This window comes from Quercus suber, unplaced genomic scaffold, assembly GCF_002906115.3.
Source record: "Quercus suber isolate HL8 unplaced genomic scaffold, Cork oak 2.0 scaffold_25, whole genome shotgun sequence".
In the NCBI taxonomy this organism is placed as follows: Eukaryota; Viridiplantae; Streptophyta; class Magnoliopsida; order Fagales; family Fagaceae; genus Quercus; species Quercus suber.
The window spans coordinates 1,590,991-1,612,727 of record NW_027069490.1 but is presented as its reverse complement, the minus strand read 5'-3'; the positions used below and the strand labels follow the sequence as shown (position 1 = coordinate 1,612,727).

The window sequence follows — 21,737 nt, the reverse complement described above, 5'->3', positions numbered from 1 at the left end:
CCAAAAATAAAAGTGGCATTTGTTTAAAAGGACTTGTTAACTGATGTCTTTAAAGAATTTATTAATAAACTATTGTGAGAAATTTTTATACAACTTCTGTGGAAAAATATATAAAACTGAAAAATAAAAAGTCACTTTTATCCTTTTCTATAAAAATTTCTAAAAGTTATCTCCTAAATGAATGAGTTGAAGCATCCGTTAACAAAGGCTTTACATCTTTAAACGTGTTGGTGGGTTTGAAAACTTCTCTAATTCTTTATATATAAACAACCATGATACTGTGTTGATAGGTGGGACATAACAATAATATGAATTAAAGGCAATTAACTTCGGGTAAAAGGATTTATATGGCCATTAGCGAATTGGTAGAGTCCATTTTTAGAGCAATGGTCAACTCCTCTCATTAGGATTCTTGTTGTGATATGTGTCCAATATTTTCACAAAAAATCCTAAATGACAGGTTGTTAATAGTTATTGTTAGGACAAAAACGTAATTTCAGTGATAGGTTCAAATTTGAATCAATAACAAATAACTATTTATAATGTTTTGTAAAAATATTGTGAAAATGTTGTCGACATAGTATACATAGTATTTCTCTTAAAGATAAATAAAAACATCATTTTAAAAAAAAAAAAAAAGATAAAACAATTTAGCATAAAAGAAGTGGATTGAGATCATAGATGAAATCCCACTATTTAAAGTAAGTAATAGTTTAAAGTTTGAACACAATGGAATAAAGAAAACAAAAGGGTTAGACTTAAAAAAAAAAAAGAGTAATATCTATTTTATACACTCACACGACGTATAACACATACACTCACCACTTTTGTACAGAAATTGTCAAAGTCACAATTATATATATATATATATATATATATATATATGTGTATGTATGTATATACTGTGTGTATAAGTGAGATCGTGCGATAAAAATTTCTCATATTTAATAAGAGTTTGTTCTCCGTTCTAATTTTCTTGAATAGGCTACAGTAGATGTTCTTATCATGATGTCATCAAATTGCATAGATTAGCGTCATCGAAGTCAACTGAAGAGATTTAGTGTGCATTTGGCTACCAATTAGAAAGCCAGTTTATTTTACTATTTAATTTATTTTTACTACTATCCATGGGCCTCACACACTTTTTTGCACTATTTATAGGTCCCATTAAACAATTTTAACTCACTTTTACCTTTATCTACAGTATTTTTAGCAAAAAGTTTTCGGTTTCAATAAAATAAGCAAATCTTAAATAGATCCTTAATTATAAAATTTGATCAAATGTGGTCACTATCGGCTTGTTTCTTCAAATTAAGATTTACTTTTACTGTGTCCAAATGGCATCTCATAAATTGACTTCTTGGTATGGATGTAAATAAACCAAATTATTTATAAATGACTCGAGCTCAACTTGAGAAATTTTTTTTTTGAATTTTTTATGTTTGTTTATTTAGAAAACAAACCAAATTGAAGCATCAATTTAGACTTGACTATTAAACAAGCCAAGCTCAAATATAATAATATGTTCGTGAGCATGCAAGCTTAATTTAACTATATATAATATTGTATTTTTACATGTATATTTGTATAAATATATACTTATATAAACTTGAGAATGGATTGTGTAAGTTTTTTTTTTTTTTTTTTTGATGAACTGTAAGTTTGTTACTATGTTCATATAGTATCAAATTCATATTTATAGTTATGGATCATATAAACAATTAATATTAGTAGATATATTCATAGATTTGTGAAGGGGTAAGAAATTTTAGTCATAGTTATACTATATATGGAAAAAGAATAAGTTATAAATCAAGAATAAGTTATTATTCTGCTCATATTGAAAAAAAATAAATAAATAAACAAAAAGGTCTAAACTTTTAATATTCGGCTTGACTCGGCTCATTTACAACTCTATTTGTTGGTATTATGTCCACTCAAGTAACGACACCACAAAATTGACTTAATTTCCATAAATTCATCCCTTATATAAGAAATGAAATTGATATAAGATTTTTTTTTTTTTTTTTTGTCCCTAAAATATAGTTTATGATTTATTTTTGTCCTTCGAGTTTAAAAAGTTCTATTTGTCCCAAAAAATTTAAAAGGTTTTACATTTCTCCCTGTTTTATTATGTTTCAAAGATAAAAATAAAACCTAGATGATACTTCAGGGACAAAATTAGAACCTAAACTATATCATTTTTATCCCTAAAATGTAATATAGGTTCTGTTTTCATCCAAAAAAAAAACCTATCTAACAAAAGTGAATGGACAGACCACATGGGTGACATTTTCAATTTTTAAGGACAAAAATATAACATGTTCCAAATTCTGTGAACAGAATTTTTTTTTTTCCTTTCTTGACTTAAATGGCGAGCACCAAATTTAAATTTGTGAAATGCTAAATTTTCATCATCCAATAGAGGATCGTTTCTGATTTTACTGAGAGGAAGTGAGAAAAGCTTACCAGCATCATGCCTCTGATGATTTCATCCGTATAACATTCTGGTTCAGCTTCTTGCAATGACAAAAGGACGTCAGTCATGGTCTTTGCCCTGCATTCAAAATCAGAGCTATCCCTAATTCTTCTAAGTTCTTCAATTAGATCCAGCATGAATTCATCCCTCTTCCCTTGCAATATCCCCAACCTTTTCTCAAGTCCACTTAATCCAACCCACTTGAAAATCGGCAAGAAATCTCCTATATTTGTAGACCCACTCAACTCAAATGTCTCCGTCACAATTTCTTTGAACCTTTTTGTTTCCTCCAATTCTTCCGCACTCTCTTCATAATACCTCTTCCCTGCAATCATCCTCATCATGATATTGAGTGTAAGCTCCAAAAACTTGGCCTTCATATCCAAAGTGTGAGACTCATCATCCCCTTTTGAGCCTCCACAAACCTGGCGAATCAACGATTTAACCTTGTAGAAAGAGAGCGAGACTGAATTAATATTTCTTATTCACTTCTATACAATATAAAGTATTTACATAGAACTTAGCTTAAGCCTATTAGGCACTGATCCTCACATAATCCTTATTGTACATCAACTGTACTTTAAAATGTGGACATTAATAAAAAATGTGAATGTCGTGTGTGAAATTATAGATGTTATATTTACAGAGTATACATCAGCAAGTGTAATAGGACAACCAATATTGTAACAATTAAAAAACCTCATCAGCACGTATGTCATGCAACATTTGGAGTCGATTCGATGACAAAAGTTCAAGGGAAGCTATGCGCCTTAAGTTGCGCCAGAGGTCACCATATGAGGCCCAAACAATAGTAGTGTAATTGTAACCAAGGTGTTTCCCAGCAATAAATCGAGGGCGGTTTGCAAAAACAATGTCATATTTTGTGAAGCATTCCTCAGCGGCAGTTGGGGAAGAAACAAGGAGGACAGGGCGTGAGCCAAACCAAACGTATAGTATAGGAGTACAGGACCATATTGGTGATGTCGCGGAAGTCTGAAGAAAAGCGCACACGATGCTCTCTTTGATGGATAGAAATTTCTTGAATCTACAAGGTAATAAGTCTGGAATCCACCAGAGAACACAATAGATACACGTCTAAATTTTTATTGATAATAAACTATGAAAAACGTTTACAAACTTAGGGCCTATTTAAGGGCTCTTTAAAACTTGACAGATAAGAAAATATAATCTGAAATAACTCCTAATTGATACCTAACCATAACAGGAACCAAATTTGACCTAAAAAGCATTAAATGCACCTAAAAATAAGGAAATAAATCACCTAAACCTAAAATAACGTTTTTTTACATAAAAATACCAAAAATAATAATTTACAATAATTAAATAGTAAATTGTGTCCTACATCAGACCCCTCCACTTGAAACAAACTCGTCCTCAAGTTCATTCTTGAAATCTGAAATCTTCCATTCCAAATAAACAAATACTTTGAATGTTTTAATAACTTGATTTGGTTCTGAAACTTGAATTTGTCATAAAGTGTAGCATAAAATTTCTTCTCATTTATCTTCAATTTATTTTCAACATCAATCAACAAAGGGTTGATAGTAAAATTAAAATTTTCTACTCCAAGAAAATCAACATATTGTGTAGTTATCTTCAACAAATCAACTGAGACCTGAGGATTGTGAATTGTGGACTCATCCTCATATTTGACCTCAATTGAATTTTTCACAATGTTCTCACTAATTACTATCTCTTCCTTCCTGTCATTATTCACAATCAATTCAACCTTCGTTTCTTTGACCTCTTCTTCAAATTTTTGACAAGTGGTATTTTCAATCTTCAATTCCATAACTTGTAGCAAATCTTGATCTTTTCTAACCACTTCAAAATTTTCTTTAGAAATAGGCTGCTTCTTCTCAACCCTCAAACTCTTTCCTTTACTTGACTCATGGACTTGACTGTCATAATTTTGGTTTTGAATATATTGCTTTTCATATGAATATACAGATTTATAATTAACACTTGTATAATCTAGTATATCATAATAGTCATTAGGAAACCATAAATCAATTAATATTCTTTTCATTCTTTGCCAAGAGCGAATTGGATGCTTACCTCGTCGATTTCTATCAATTTGAATGTCTTCTCACCATTCTTTTGCTTCATTGTCTAATTTATTAGATGCAAGCCGCACCTTTTCTTCATCACAAATCTTCCAAAAATTAAAATACTCTTCTAAATAAAGAAGCCAGTCAATAAAATCCATCCTACTCATATCTCCGTCAAAGAATGAAATTTTCTTGTAGTTAGGAGTTCGTCTTTGAATATATCGAACATTATTGTTGCAAGATGATTTCCTAGCAAGAAGAGTAGGAATCTTTTGCTGGATTTCGCCTATAATTTTCTGACTCTTTCCACAAAATTGGTGATTCTCATCACGAAAATTAAGGAACTCAGCCCTAGTGAGGACTGGGTTGTTGACGTCGTCATTGCTGTCATTGTTGTAGTGGTCACCGTCTCGCCGGTTAGCCATCAGACCAGAGTAAGTTAAGGCTCTGATACCAACTGATGTCACGGAAGCCTGAAGAGACGATGCTCTCTTTGATGGACAGAAACTAAACTGTTAGTTTCTGGGTAGTAAACCTTGAATCCACGAGGGGTTCCTTGAATCCACAAGATGATAGATCTGGAATCCACCAGAGAACACAATAGACACATGTCTAAATTTTTATTGATAATAAACTATGAAAAACGTTTACAAACTTAGGGCCTATTTAAGGGCTCCTTAAAACTTGACAGACAAGAAAATATAATCTAAAATAACTCCTAATTGATACCTAACCATAACAGGAATCAAATTTGACCTAAAAAGCATTAAATGCACCTAAAAACAAGGAAATAAATCACCTAAACCTAAAATAACGTTTTTTTACATAAAAATTCCAAAAATAATAATTTACAATAATTAAATAGTAAATTGTGTCCTACATCAATTGGTTGGCAAGTTTAGCAAAAGTTTTATGAAGTGGTTTCTTGAAGAGATAGAGATGGCCAAGAATGGGCAGAGAAAGAGCATGGCTTGGTGGGAGTTTTTTGCTTATTTGGAGCAAACGTTTTGTGAAAATATACAAGAAGAGAAAGGGCAAAACATAGTAGTACAATGGGATTTCCATAAGAATCTTAAACATAGAGGGTATTGAATTGGCTTGGTGTGAATTTTATTAAATTCTTATTGGGTTTACATATAGGAAGCCTTGTATCTTGAAAGAACTAAAACAAAGGCTTTCCGTTGCTGCCATTAATAATATATAATAATCAATATTTATTATTATATGATTTTAAAATAATATCTTTATATTTAGATAAGATTATATATATGTTCAATCTCTCTCATCGGTCGTATAAAAAAAAACCTCTCTCATTGGTGAAAACAACCAAGATGTGTATTGTTTGACTCGACCTCTTTTTCTTCCTAACCTACTTCATTTTCTAGCTGCAATTATTCAAGGAAATTACCTCAGTTTTTATTTAAGAAAGCCGTCATAATTTATACAGAATAGGTCTCTTCACCGAGAGGCATGCTTATTTTGACAGATCTGATCTGCTATTATTAATATATATATATATATATATTAAATTCAATAGTTACAGTAAAAAGGAAGAGTTTGAACTCTTTGAGTTAAAAATCTCTTAACAATCTATTATTAAAGTTAATCAAGTTGCATCTTTGGAATAAACACTTGCCAGGACTAGATGTTATGTTTGGTATTGCACAAACTGTTGCTAGAAGAAGCCCAGAACAGGCTTACCTCGCTACTAAAAACTAATGACATAATAATAATTTAATTATACTAAATAAAAATTTGTAATATCCTTAACGTTACTTTTACTTTAGTTAATGATTTTTTAATTAATTTATCAAATATACAAACAACAGTGAATACTAGTGATGATTTTAGATAGATGTTTATAAAACAATTGCTCAATTTTTGTAGCGTCATCGCCTTATTAAGCCAAAATCACAAAACAATATGGTGAAAATTATAACCATTGGAAGTAGGGAACAATGAGGCAAGTTATCGAGGGTTCAGCCGAGCGTGGCAGGAAGCATTAGCTTCATATTATCGAAAACAATAGATAATGTTTCACATAGTTGATTACCACTATGTACGTACTAACAAGACATTGTGCTTCTCATGGTTTTGCGGAGAGACTAGCATTTACTCATTTTAAAAATTGTTGCCATTGTTGGACTTGGAAGATGCGTGCTTAAAGGTAAACCTGCTTAGATATCTATTAATTAAATATCATTTGCACAATTACATATCTAGTTATGTAACTTATTTCGAAAACAATATAGTAACGTGATTCTGCTAATTAATATTCTTTTGACTTGGAAAAAAAAAATTTTAAATGGAATTATTTCAAGACGTTCAAAGAATATATATATATATATATATATATAGGTCCTACTTGAGAATAGAGAATTTTGTAATGAAATAAATATTGTATTCCTATTCGTAAATCTGGTTAAAAAATTAAAATTAAATACATATTTCACAAATGGTATTGTTGAAATATCCAACTTATACAAATTACGATACATCACAAGATTGAAGTCTCTCATGGTGATCTAGTTCATTATAGCAGGAATACATTACCTTTTGCTGATGGGTTTGGCCAATCAAAGCTAATTTTTCTAATAGACAAGTGGTAGTGATGATGACTTCTTCAACAAGACATAATCTATACGACCAAAAAAAACAGCAGAATGTTTATCCATTCATATGGTGAAAATTGTAGCCATTGATAGCCGGAGACAATTAGACAAATTATTGGCCGGACGCATCAACTTCAAATTATCGATAATTCTAGGTCTGGGCTATATATACAGTTGTGCACATAAAATATACACTGTGTATCTCAAAATATACCCATTACACATGAGAGCAGACAGGTAGGGATGGAGCTATTACGGTTGTCAATGTCACGTTTTATACCATTACTCATTTTCAAGATTTTTTTTGCCCTTGTTCGAAGATGTGTGCTCAGGCCTTGTACATACATACCTGCATACTCAAGATATCTATGAAATACATATCATTTAGTTATGTCCGACAATCATAGCTATGTGGTTCTGCAAACATTCTTTGGACTTAGTAGGGAAATTATTTCAAGTCGTTCCAAGAATAAGCTTCTTCTTTTTTTTCCCCTTTCTTCTTCTTCTTCTTTTTTCTGAATAAAGAATAAGCTTTCTCTGAGTATGTTTAGTGTCTGTTTGGGAACATTATTTCCAATAATTTATTTGCATAATATAAGACAAAAATTTAAAAGTTAGCTTATTCCCAAAATACTAAAAGTTAAATGATTTGAAATAAAATTGAGACAAGAAGCTAAAAGTTATAGCCAAACTCACCCTTAACTGCTTAGCAAATATGATTTTCTCACAAGTAAGTTGTTGTTTAAAATGTAAAATCTAAAATGGCATTCAATCTCAAATTTTACCTTCTTTATTTGACGTCTGATATAATCAACACATTAGTTATTTTCATTTTTTTACAGCTCCACTCTAGTCTAGGTATAAGATTGGAACTATTGGATTTTTTTTTATTGCCTTGTGTTGGTTGCTGATGAAATTGTGAAAATGAAAATCATTCGATACCATTAATTGATGGTGTTTTCCTAAATCCTAACCATAAAGGGAAAAAAAAATCACCTTACCCTACTTCATATAGTTTTTGTTTCTTTTTCCTTTTATGAGTTTGACTCTTAAGATGATTTTTTTTTTTTGGGAGAAGATCTTTAGAAGAATTTGACACGTTTGCTTGATGTTGCTTTCATAACTCATAATCACAAATTAAAAATGGCCTCAACTAATCCATATAGTTGCTTTCTTTCACGTCATATGAATAGTACTTTGAAAAAAATATTGTTTCTTTTTCTATTCTTCCCAGGAATAAAAACCTTAATTTTTTTAAATTAAAAAAAATATAAACTGTTACTGCCTAATCTATTAGTTATTTATTTTTATTTTTTTTCTTGTTTCTCTTGCTATGATTTCTATGCTCATTAATATTATTAACTGTCTGTATTCATGAACAGATTTTTTGGGCTACAAAAGTCACACCCAATCGTTGAAAATGCAGGCATAGTGGGTTGGGCGGACCGTTCTAATTTTGTTTATCATCTTGATTATTGGGCGGCGGAAGGTTAGGGATTTTTTGTGCGGGTTGAATGACAAGTGCGTAACTCTTATTTTGAACCACTATCTCATTCTCATATCACGCGGGACTTGTAAATGGAGAGTGACGTATCATAAAACCCTTTTTTAAAAGGGTTTATAAGATACTTTTTTTCTTTCTTGAAAGTTAGTCTATAAAGACAACTGAGAACTTTGATTTTTTTTCAAATTTTTTTTTGTCAAGGGTACTAATGGAATCCCAATTCCTTTTTAGGGCTTATTTGGGATAACAAATTTAAGATCAGGGGTAAATTTGACATTTGATCTATATATTAAAAATAAGTTCGGAACTCAGAAGCACCTGTCCCTTAACAAATTAGTGCTTTCCTCAAAAGCCTAAACTGATTAATCAATACTCGAATTTTTCTGATGTCCTCAATTCTAATGAAATTGTCGCTTTCTTCAACTAGAGGACTACAAGCCAAAAAGCAAAATATCTTAAATTTGATCCTTTTTTTTTGCCCTTTGTGAGTCTTTGTGTGACTAGGAATTGAACTTGTACGTTAGTTTTGGAAGTGACTGAAACTCAACCAGCAATAGCAAACACCTTAGATCATACGCAAAATTCACAATGACTAATTGGAAAACAAAAGCACATAAAACAGCCATTGTTGTGTGAACAGAAAAATTCTGCATACTTCTGTGTTCAATGTCAATTTAAATGAAAATGACTCACTTCCATGAAGCTTAATCCAAGAACTTCAACTCCATGCTGCGTATTAAGCAGTTAGGCCATGAGCTTGAGCACAAGAAAGTATTCACACTCATTTTCCACACAAAAAATAACCTACTACCTACACTAAAAATCTCCTCTCAAGCATAATCACAGTTTCACAAGCTCAAATATTTAGCTTTTAAGAGTGAAACAATCTTCTCAACTTGTGAATAAGCCGTCGACATATTGGACACACCTTGTTCTCCCCTTCCATAATCCTACAAAATGCATCCAATGATCCAATCAAACCTCCAAAATATTTGAATACTAATTCATGTGCGTTTTCCAATAGCTTTTTAGTTTATTTGTTTATGTACAACTTTTTAAAACAATGTTTTTGAACCAACTTTCAGCGATAAGCAATTAAATTTTTAGTAAAAAACTGCATTCAAATTGACAACGAAGAGAATGTGACTCTTTATATATGTACCTTTGTGCACAGTCATAGCAAGTGGCACAGTGGCCACAAGGAACAAAGAAGCAATTGCGTTGCTCGTCATAACAAATCACGCACAATTTTGCATCATATAGCTCCTCTGAAGAGCTACTGTCTCCTGAATCATCATCTTCTTCTCCTGTTCCATATGTGTATGGAATTGGTTTTGCCGGCATTATGGGGTCAGTCTCAGTTACTTGCCTTACTTCTGTTACCTCTGTGTCTATTATGGTATTCTCACCCTCACAGGCTCCAAGGTATTTTAGGATCAGAAAAACAACAATCACAATAAATCCTGCAAATTAACACATATAAGATCACAAAAGAAGTTGAAATTGCTTAAAATAGTAGAAGCATTATCCAATGTTGTACCTAAAATTGCAATGTATGTTACCACACGTGCCACAAACGAAAGCTCAATGTACCATCCTGCTAGATTCCCCTGCATTAAATTTATCGGTTTAGTTTGGGAAATTTGTTAATTAGTTGAGAAAATTGTATTGGAAGCAAAGAGAAAACGCCTTACATAGTTGGGTGTGGTCAGTATGACATAGTGAGTATTAGGGAATTCAAGCCTGAGGCGACAAGAACCTGTTTCTGTTGAACACTTGCTCTTAGCTTTAGTAGTATCGTACATTGTTGCCGAAACATTAATAGCCATGCTCATAATTATGCTCCTACGATTTGAGTTTATGACACCAATGTAATACTTGTCATCCTCCTCAATGGTGTATTCAACTTCTTTACCTAGCCAAATATGCAAAGGAAATATTCATAAATTTGTCTCCTTGTCTCCAACATTTTTTCGGTTCAGTTCATGAATATTGCAATCAAAAAACAGAACACATGAATGGTACAAAATTTAAAAGCAGTTCCTTTCTTTGGAGACCTATGAGCTCTTAATACGAGACTAGAACATATGGAAATTACCACATAATTCTTTCTCTAAGACTGTAGCACTAAATTATACTCAAATTGCTTCAAAATATATTGCACAAGAAGATTGGTTACCGCTGATTGGTTCATGGAGTGCAAGGAAGTCAGTGGAATTTGTCACTTCTGGCGATAAAGTTTGGAGATCCCGTTCACCTGCAAAAATATGTATCCATTTGTTACATGAATGATTCAACATTTTAGATGAAATCTAAGAGAGAATGTTCTTAAAGTTAAAAGGACCTTTAGTCATAACCACTTCAAGTTGGTTAAATGTACTAGTTGGAGCTTCCCATCTCATATGAATTGTCGAACCTTTGTTCAACCAGAAGGAAAATCCCTGAAATTAAATATATAAAAAAAAGCTTTTCAACCTCTCTAGTCTAAGATACTTTTTTAAACTTCACGGCTTTTTAGATACAACTTTTTCAAATAACCTTATGTTCTAAAAGTTGAAATATAAACTATACCAAAAGGGAAAAATTTATTTGCTATACCTTGCGGCTGTAGGATCTAACAATCACATAGTCAGAGACACTCCAATTTGTTTGGTAGCTCAATTCAGGCTTCTCCGAAAAGGCATAAAGAAAGACCCCTCTTTTATCATCATCTCTAACTTCAACTTGTTCCACAAATACAGAGCTAGCTTGCATCAACCTCGACGAGCTTGGTCCAAGCACCATTCGATAATCCCCAAAGTACCCATATCGGAGACTCACACAAACTGCAAAAACCAAAATAAAATGGGGGTATGAGTTAGCCATTAGAAATCCCTCCCCACAGAGCTTTATGTTTCTAGCCAAGTTTTTTTAGTTTGTTCCAGGCTTCCCTCAAACTTATAGAATTGGATAAAATTTGGATTATCTTGGTTCTTTTCACAAAAGAGATTTAGCTTAAACCCTTTAATTGAGAGTTAAATTTTTTACCTCTCAGTTTAAAATTAAAGTCGATTGAGAAATTTGTTAACTATTTGTACATAATCTTGAGGTTACCGTAAAAAATAATCTGGAGGTTACCTTTATATTGGACTTATATATAATTATTTAATAATTAATAATTAATAATTTTATTATTTTTTATGTCATCCACGTTTCCACCATTGACTGATAATTAAAAAAAAAAAATCAATAAAGAAAGCTGACAATTTAGTGCATTAAGTTCACTGACACATGCATAGTTGCTGCTTTCTTTTGAAAACAACATTTATTTATTTTTTACTTTGAGTTTCCTTTGCACAAAGTTATAAGATTTACTAAGAGTTTTGTAATTCAATTAATTAGCATTTTTTTGATATTTATAACAAAGAAATTCATGTTCAAATTCACCTCCCCAATCATTGAATTGTAAAATAATAATAATAATAATAATATGAGTAATGCTTATGTTAGAGATACAAACTTTTTTATAAATTTTTTTACAAATTATTGATATGGTGAGTGATTATTGGTAAATGAAAATGTGATGTCAATGGTGAGATTATTTGAAAACCAATAAAAAACTATCACATTAACAGTTTTAAAAATATTGTAAAATAATTTGTGGGGTAGTATTACTATAAAAAAAAGTTATAAGACTTCTACTATAAAAATAATCATAATGGGATGAAGTAAATCCATCCATAAATTCCTTCTCAAAAATAATAATAAATCCATCCATAAATATAGTCAAAAGAAGTAAATATCCATTAAATGAAAGAAAATTTTGTTTTGGATAGGATTGAAAGAAATTCTTTGATTACGTTTAACACTAAATTTGCCAATAACTAACTACTAGAATTTTTTTTAAAGATAAAAATTTTACTCTTACTAATTAATGTATATATGTGTGAAGTTTTTTCTGGAGATTTAACCCTACACCTTACCTCTATACCTCATAAATATTTATATTTATAAAATAATTATCGCACAAAAGTATGTATGTTCTACTATACTAGAAGTTAAGAACACGAGCATTGAGTCCTTATTTTACACTTCATTTATGAAAGGCCTAAAAAGAGGATTGCGGTCCTGTGCCACGATGGGCTAAATATGTAAAACCCGGGCCGGGCCACAAGACTACCGAACTATAGCCGGCCTACTAATCTAGCACAAGGCCCAATTGTTCCACACATTTTATAACGCAACTCCTATAATACTTGAAAGCTACTTTAAAACCAAAAAATAAAAAATAAAAATAAAAATTGAATTTTTAAAATTTTTAATGTCTCTCAAAAAAATAAATAACTGCTTATTTTTTAAAATTTATTTTTTTATCCTTTTAAAAATAATCTCTTTATATATACACACACATTACATTTAAGGGGCTTCTCCTGTTTGAGATCTTATTTTTTTTGTTCAAAAATGCCCACCCTATTTTAAGTAGAGACAAAACTAAAGGACAATCTGGAAAAATACAACTCTAACTCCCACTAAAACATTTCTTAAAAAAATTAATATATAAAATAAATACACAATTTTTTTTGTTACAAAATAAATGTGTAATATTTGTTCATTTTTTGAATCTAGCCTTATGACACTATTGGTGTATTAGTAGTTTTAATTTCTTTTTTTTAAAAAAACAAAAACTATAATACAAAATAGTGTCATACAGGCTAGATTCAAAAAATGAACAAATATTACACATNCTCTCAGTTTAAAATTAAAGTCGTTTGAGAAATTTGTTAACTATTTGTACATAATCTTGAGGTTACCGTAAAAAATAATCTGGAGGTTACCTTTATATTTGGACTTATATATAATTATTTAATAATTAATAATTAATAATTTTATTATTTTATTTATGTCATCCACGTTTCCACCATTGACTGATAATTTAAAAAAAAAAAATCAATAAAGAAAGCTGACAATTTAGTGCATTAAGTTCACTGACACATGCATAGTTGCTGCTTTCCTTTTGAAAACAACATTTATTTATTTTTTACTTTGAGTTTCCTTTGCACAAAGTTATAAGATTTCAGTAAGAGTTTTGTAACTCAATTAATTAGCATTTTTTTGATATTTATAACAAAGAAATTCATGGTTCAAATTCACCTCCCCAATCATTGAATTGTAAATAATAATAATAATAATAATAATAATTGAGTAATGCTTATGTTAGAGATACAAACTTTTTTATAAATTTTTTTACAAATTATTGATATGGTGAGTGATTATTGGTAAATGAAAATGTGATGTCAATGGTGAGATTATGTGAAAACCAATAAAAAACTAATCACATTAACAGTTTATAAAAATATTGTAAAATAATTTGTGGGGTAGTATTACTTAAAAAAAAAGTTATAAGACTTCTACTATAAAAATAATCATAATGGGATGAAGTAAATCCATCCATAAATTCCTTCTCAAAAATAATAATAAATCCATCCATAAATATAGTCAAAAGAAGTAAATATCCATTAAATGAAAGAAAATTTTGTTTTGGATAGGATTGAAAGAAATTCTTTGATTACGTTTAACACTAAATTTGCCAATAACTAACTACTAGAATTTTTTTATAAGATAAAAATTTTACTCTTACTTAATTTAAGTGTATATGTGTGTAAAGTTTTCTTCTGGAGATTTAAACCCTGACCCTTATTCTCTATACCTCATAAATATTTATACTTATAAAATAATTATCGCACTAAAAGTATGTAGTGTTCTAACTATACTAGAAGTTGAGAACACGAGCATTGAGTACCTTATTTTACACTTCATTTATGAAAGGCCTAAGAAGAGGATTGCGGTCCTGTGCCACGATGGGCTAAATATGTAAAACCCGGGCCGGGCCACAAGACTACCGAACTATAGCCGGCCTACTAATCTAGCACAAGGCCCAATTGTTCCACACATTTTATAACGCATACTCCTATGATACTTGAAAGCTACTTTAAAACCAAAAAATAAAAAATAAAAATAAAAATTGAATTTTTAAAATTTTTAATGTCTCTCAAAAAAATAAATAACTGCTTATTTTTTAAAATTTATTTTTTTATCCTTTTAAAAATAATCTCTTTATATATACACACACATTACCATTTAAGGGGCTTCTCCTGTTTGAGATCTTTATTTTTTTTGTTCAAAAATGCCCCTACACCTCTATATTTAAGTAGAGACAAAACTAAAGGACAATCTGGCAAAAATACAACTCTAACTCCCACTAAAACATTTCTTAAAAAAATTAGATATATAAAATAAATACACAATTTTTTTTGTTACAAAATAAATGTGTAATATTTGTTCATTTTTTGAATCTAGCCTTATGACACTATTGTGGTATTAGTAGTTCTAAATGTGTAATATTAATGAGAAAACGTGTAAATCTTAAATTGGAATGAATGAAAAATTATGAAACTGTAAATTTTTTTTAAAAAAGCCTCATTTCCCATGCGAATCATGCATGATAAGGCTAATGTGTGTATGTATACATACATATATAAAACTAAAAAGTAAATTTTTAAAAGTTCTAGTTTTTTTGTTATAAAAAAGAAAAGAAAAGGTAAACTTGTGCCTGTATGGTATCTTGCTTTCAAACCACACTTTCTCAAAGAGACTTTCAAATAATTCATTTTCATTAAAAAAAAAAATGAAAAAAGAAGAAGAAGAAGCTGTACCAAACGGAAAATTAAAAATTCCATACAAAACAGAACATAACAACTGGCTGACAATTCTCTAGTGTTCCATAACTGAATACCTAGGCCAAATAAGATAACACCTAACGTTCAAATAAACCTTCCCACTTCGTTACCCGCCAATTCATCACACGTTAAAATAGTTAGCTGCACTCCCAAACCTACTGGTCTTACTCTCATCAATTCTTTCATATTCCCAATAGACCAGTAGCTCTTCTTGTCTCTCCCAACCAATTTCTACTACTCTCTCTCACAAACCAGTTTTCATTTTCCATAGTCTGTGCAAATGTACAGAACGGTGTTGACACCTCCAATTAGCTATTCTCAGAGTCAGCGGTGGCGAGAGACTTGGGCTCGATTGCTAGCTCCTCTAACCATTTGGCTATGTGGCATGTAATTTGACTATCTTCTTTACCGATTGATTTTTCAATTGACCTTTCAATCTCAAACATGTATTTTGTCTCTAATTTGAAAGAATAGCCACAGCCCCACTTATTGATCACTTTGTGGAATCCTTGATTTTAAGGATGCTAGAGATTATATCAGTATTCACAAAGACATGATAATCTGAACCTCTTCACTCACTCAACGTATCCTTAAAGGCATCCTTCCCTTTCTCTCTGTCTGTTTCAAGACATGAGTTTTAACCTTTAAGGTACACTTTCCCTTTCTTTCTTTCTTATTTTTGTTCCATATTTATGAATTATTTCCTTGAATTATATTGGAATGCTTTCACCGTTAGTTTAGTTACATAGGATAGTTGTGGGAAAGAATATAAGAAAATATATGATCCTTGAACTAGAATTATTATTTAAAAATGGATTATGGGTAGAAAATGCTTAGGCATATTGCATTAAAAAATGAAACTAACAATACAGCTCTTTACATACAAAACGATCTGTAGGAGAGCTCTTAATTGGTTACAAACAATAAAGCTGCAGGTCGTATAGCTCTCCAAATCTTCAATAGTGAACTAGCTTGTTAACTCAAACCTTAATACTCCCCGACATAATTATTGACTTATCATAGAAATTAAAATAATAAAAATAAAAAGAGAAAAGGTTAATGGATGCCATAAAGATATTGATTTAAGAAATATTTATAGAAACTTTTTATGGGAAAAAATAATTAATTATTTTGACAATTTTTTATATTTTACATAAAAGTAGTATCAAAATTTTTCTAAATTGATTTATTAACAAATGTTTTTGGGACACCAATTAACCAGACTCATAATTTATATTCTATATATTCCTTATGTTTATCTTTGGATTTTCCATATATAAACTCATCTTCAAGATCATTGATAAAATACTATCACATCTCATATGCATGTTAATCATTAAGAAATGTTATGCCCATAATATTGTTATTGGCTGTTATTGGTAGCTACAAAATAATTTTAGGGTGTGTTTGTTTGAAGGTGAAATATGATGGATGAAAAACTTTGGAGAGAAAATAAGAAAGAAAACTTTTTTGAAGTGTCTTTGGTTGGATAGGAAGGAAGAAAAATATATGGTAGAATCCAGGTGTTTTCTTCTTGAACCCACCAAAATATTTTTTCTCCAAAATAAAGAGAAAACTGAGTAAGGATTAATTTTTTTCTTAATTGATAAAAATGCACATAACATGCCTTTATTTATTTTTCTTCTCCCTTGGCAGTTGGCATGGCAAAAACTAGCAGTAAGTAACACTGCCTTTTTTTTTTTTTTTTTTTTTTTTAAGACTTGATTTTTATTTTGGGATATGATTTTTATTTTTTTAATAAATTTGGGTGGTTGCTCTTTTTTTTGTGGTTATTTGTCACTTTTTTGTTTTAATTTAGCATCATTCTTTAATAAGAGTACATGAGTAAATTTATTCAAACTCATTTTTTCTATCCTTCCAGTTTTCCACCACCAACCAAACAAAAATGAGAGAAAATAAAATATTATCTATCCTCCCACTTTTCCATTCTCCTACTTTTCCACTCTTCCAACCAAACAAACCCTTAATGATGGGTTCAAAATAATTCAAATTAGAACTTATAACAACTTAACACCTAAAATTTGTTGTGAAAATATTATGGGCGTAACACCTTTTTTTAATTATTTGGTATCTCTTATGTAGGGCTGTCTAGCCACCTACCTAAACCAATCCACCACTAACCGAACCTACTACTTCAACGGTTGGCGACAAATCTCTTCTCCAAAAATCGACACCAACGCATTGGATGGCAATTCTCCTCCTTCAAAACCCAAATCAACCGACTCTTTAATCTTTTTTTGGCGAGTTTTGGTAGATTGGGCAAGATCTCGGTCAAATCTTGAGTAGATCCGATGATTTTCTACAAAATCTAGCAAGATCTCGTATTTTTTCACCGTTATCATGCCAAACCTATGTTGTTTTCTCGATCTAGCCCATTGAAGGCTAGATCTACCCAATCCAACATCCTCTTCAATCAACAACAGCAAGTTGAAGATTGCTCCACCTAATAAAGTTGGGTCGGTTATGAATTAAGTCCAAACCTAATCCAACTCAACCCATGGACAATCCTACTCACGTGGGTTTTCTTTCGCTTTTACAACCTCTGAAGAAGAAAAATTCTTTAAATATAAGTGGAGGCAAGGACAGGCTTTCAGGTGGTATGTGGCATAATGTATCTGCCCCAAGAGAACGGTGGTCAGGACTTTCATACGTGCAGCAACGTCTCTAGCTTGGGTGGAGTTGTGGACCCATGCGAGGGAGTGAGTGCGGAATCAGAATTTTCGAAGAAAACAAGGAAAAACAAGGACACATGGCGATCGCTAAGAGTTGTGGCAGTGTGATCGTCCTCGTCAACCACGCCCAAAACCGCTACTGAGAGTTTAATGACTCTATGTGCTGCTACCTCTACCTGGGACCGCCACACCCTCTCTCTGTTATTTCCAACCTCCAACAGCTAGTGCAAGTGTAAGACAGATAGATGCTTAATGCTTTCCCTCTTTCTATCTTTTGGTCGTTTCGCTTAATTTATTTTAGGGAAAGGTTAACCATTATTATTTTTTTTGAAAGCTAACCATTATTATTTTTTTGCTATAATTTTTTATAAAAATAGTATTAGAACTTTTTAAATAATTTATTAATTAATAATTTAAAGACATTCGTTAACCAGATTTTTTATTTTAAGAGACCTGTTGTCAATTGTCCTTCTGCACCTATAAAATTTTATAATGTTATTTCAAAATGCATATCCCCTTATTCAGTACACTACAATAGTGACATTAGTGTATGATAATCAGTCTTTGTCACTAAATTAAAATACTAGTAATAAGTTTTTTTTGGTGTAAGGATTTTAGATAACATAATATACTATCATACCATTGGGTCCATGAGGACCATGACCACCCAAAAAAAACCTAAAATTAACATGAAATCTAAATTGGGCATTGGTTACCATTTCGCGTAGTAACAGTTGGTAGAATTTTTATTATTATTATTATTATTTTTTGATAAAGTTGGTAGAATTATTTATTAAAGATAAAAGTGCCAGAACTTATATATAGTCAGCAGGGGCAAATGGAAATGATATGATTGGCAACCTCTTATGCTAGATTATTGGTCACAGCTCACGACCTCATTGTATACACGGTGCTTTAAACCAATTTAGAACCAATTTAGAACTTAAGAGTAAAGTTTAGAAACATGATTTAAACATGATCAATGCCCATCATTGTTACACCGTAACTAATAGTTACTGTTTTGATTTCAAATTTGATATTTACTTGTTTTAGTGGAAAGTATTTTTATATGGAAAATGGTTTTTTAGTAAAAAAATATATTTAATGAAAAAAACTTATTTTTTATTTGGCTGCAATATCGAAAATGCTTCTGAAAACTTTTTTTTTTTTTTTAATGTCGAACTCACATGAAAATTATTAATATTTCAAGTAATCGCATTAGTGGCCGAGGCAGTGGTAAAAAAAATATAATAAAAAATGACTAGTGGCAGCAGTGATTGTGGTGGTGGTGGCAATAATGATAGTATCGATATTGGTAATAATAATGGCAGTGATGTCATAAAGACACTGAAAATAATAAGGCAAATAAATGTTTTCCACTTTTTAAAAGAGCAAGACACTTTCCTCACTTTTAGATTGGTTTTAGTTTACTTTAAAATATGATCTCTTGATCTAGACTTTTCACTACATTAAAAGGTAAATTGTTCACAAATTTCTCTTACTACTTAGGATGCATTTCAAAATAAATCTTTCTAATGGTATTCAACGTTCTTCAAATTATGAATTTTGGATAATTTCTCAGCTTTCTTTCTTGAAAACATATTTTGCATAGGATAGACCCTTCCATGCATGTATTTGGCACAAACGCAGCTCTAGGTCCCGCAGGGGGCCTATAGTCACGCCGGATAGGCTGTGTTTGGAAACGCAGCTATAAAAACGCAGCTATAGGCTATAGCTGCGTTTTTAGGGTCTATAGCTGCGTTTTTCAAATGCAGCTATAGCCCTCTTTTTTTGTAGTGAGTGGCAGCAGTGATTGTGGTGGTGGTGGCAATAATGATAGTATCGATATTGGTAATAATAATGGCAGTGATGTCATAAAGACACTGAAAATAATAAGGCAAATAAATGTTTTCCACTTTTTAAAAGAGCAAGACACTTTCCTCACTTTTAGATTGGTTTTAGTTTACTTTAAAATATGATCTCTTGATCTAGACTTTTCACTACATTAAAAGGTAAATTGTTCACAAATTTCTCTTACTACTTAGGATGCATTTCAAAATAAATCTTTCTAATGGTATTCAACGTTCTTCAAATTATGAATTTTGGATAATTTCTCAGCTTTCTTTCTTGAAAACATATTTTGCATAGGATAGACCCTTCCATGCATGTATTTGGCACACAAAAGTATATATTGTTACATCATTTTGTGTAAAGTCTATGGCGATATATTATTGTTGTTGTTGTTGTTGTTTTAGATAACAATATAACCATAATGATAGCATCGATATTGGAAATAACAGTGGCAATGATGTCACAAAGGCACTGAAAATAATAAGGCAAATGAACGTTTTCCACTTTTTAAAAGAGCAAAACATTTTCCACACTTTTAGATTGGTTTTAGTTTACTTTAAAATATAATCTCTTGATCCAGACTTTTCACTACATTAAAAAGGTAAAAAATTCACAGATTTACCTTTACTACTTAGGATGCATTTCAAAATACATCTTTCTAATGGCATTCAACATTCTTCAAATTATGGATTTTGGATAATTTCTCAACTTTCTTTCTCTATAAAAACATTTTCCTTGAGATAGACCCTTCTGTGCATGTATTTGCCACACAAAAGTATATATTGTAATATCATTTTTTGTAAAGTCTATAACCATATATCATTATTATTGATGTTATTGTTTTAGATAACAATGGCTTTTAAGTGGAATTTGTAACGTGTCTTCACATTAAAATTATTTTCCTTCTCACTTATATGTGTATTTGTTTATCAAAAAAGATAACAACATAACCATATATTAATATATTAATGTGTACTATTATCCTTTATTTATTGAGAGAGAAATTCTGCCCAGAAAACTATGAAAACTTTAACATTCAAAATGATAAATTTATTATAACATATTTACGGATTGAAGTAATAATAAATGTGATTGATATTATTTTAACAATATAATAAATAGATATTTGAATTACTTTTTTTGGATCTTTTGATCTACCCTTGTCGAGTGAACTTCGGATGTACAAACCACCTGCATTATTGACCCGTGCATCGATTGTGTTCAGATAAATCCCTGGCTAGGGATCAAAATTGGGACATTTGCATTTACAACTCACCTTGGTGCGTCCCTTAACCATTAAGACAACCCGTGTTTGGGCTAAATGATTTATATTTATTAGTTTGGTTCAGTATCTAATAATTTTCTACAAATGGGTAAAGGAAGGGACCTCTGTGCTTTTGAGAACATCATCGTGAGCTCAAAACATTGCTCAAAATCCTGAGAACTTACAGAAATTATCCACCTTTCCAGATGCCTAAGCCTCACCACCGTCACACACAATCCCTCTCCGTCACACACAAAATCATTCTCTCTCTCTCTTGTCAACTTCTATAAGTCGCCTGACACTGACAAAACTTATCTTCTATTTTTTCTTCCTCCTTCCTCTTCTTTTGAATGCTCATCCTACTTTTTCATCCTCATTTTCTTGTGTTAGTTTCCAAGACTATTTATGTGGGTTCCATTAAATATCTTCTATTATATCATATATGCGAGTGACAGATTTGATACTCTTCTCTAAAGGAAAATTATCATCCTATTAGCAAAAAAAAGCTGTCTGCTTCCTCTAAAAGGGGTAATACACACGCACACA

The 21,737-nt window shown here is 30.9% G+C and overlaps 2 protein-coding genes across 2 annotated transcripts in view; both read right to left on the bottom strand.

The window, feature by feature from the left end:
* The window catches only part of LOC112025654 (cytochrome P450 81Q32), a 34,503-nt gene extending 28,872 nt beyond the window's left edge, over window positions 1-5,631 (bottom strand). Inside the window, exons 1-3 of the mRNA XM_065767578.1 lie at window positions 5,435-5,631; window positions 3,179-3,443; window positions 2,901-2,925 (exon numbers count right to left, since the gene is read on the bottom strand). Of these exons, the coding sequence (XP_065623650.1) occupies window positions 2,901-2,925; window positions 3,179-3,443; window positions 5,435-5,631 (487 nt within the window). The remainder of the gene's footprint in view (window positions 1-2,900; window positions 2,926-3,178; window positions 3,444-5,434) is intronic.
* Window positions 5,632-9,240: 3,609 nt separating this feature from the next.
* LOC112025660 (E3 ubiquitin-protein ligase APD2) lies at window positions 9,241-11,506 on the bottom strand. The gene is made up of 7 exons (XM_024058335.2): window positions 11,266-11,506; window positions 11,012-11,108; window positions 10,847-10,924; window positions 10,362-10,582; window positions 10,208-10,277; window positions 9,830-10,130; window positions 9,241-9,617 (listed from the first exon to the last, which is right to left on the bottom strand). The coding sequence occupies exons 1-7, from the start codon at window positions 11,449-11,451 to the stop codon at window positions 9,539-9,541; spliced, it is 1,032 nt and encodes a 343-aa protein (XP_023914103.1). The 5' UTR covers window positions 11,452-11,506; the 3' UTR covers window positions 9,241-9,538.
* Between the last annotated feature and the right edge of the window lie 10,231 nt (window positions 11,507-21,737).

Coding starts and splice junctions, on each gene's coding strand:
- LOC112025660 (XM_024058335.2), bottom strand. CDS start 11,451: ATGGTGCTTGGACCAAGCTCGTCGAGGTTGATGCAAGCTAGCTCTGTA. Junction 11,109..11,265: donor TTAGATCCTACAGCCGCAAG/GTATAGCAAATA, acceptor ATTTAATTTCAG/GGATTTTCCTTCTGGTTGAA. Junction 10,925..11,011: donor TGAAGTGGTTATGACTAAAG/GTCCTTTTAACT, acceptor ATATTTTTGCAG/GTGAACGGGATCTCCAAACT.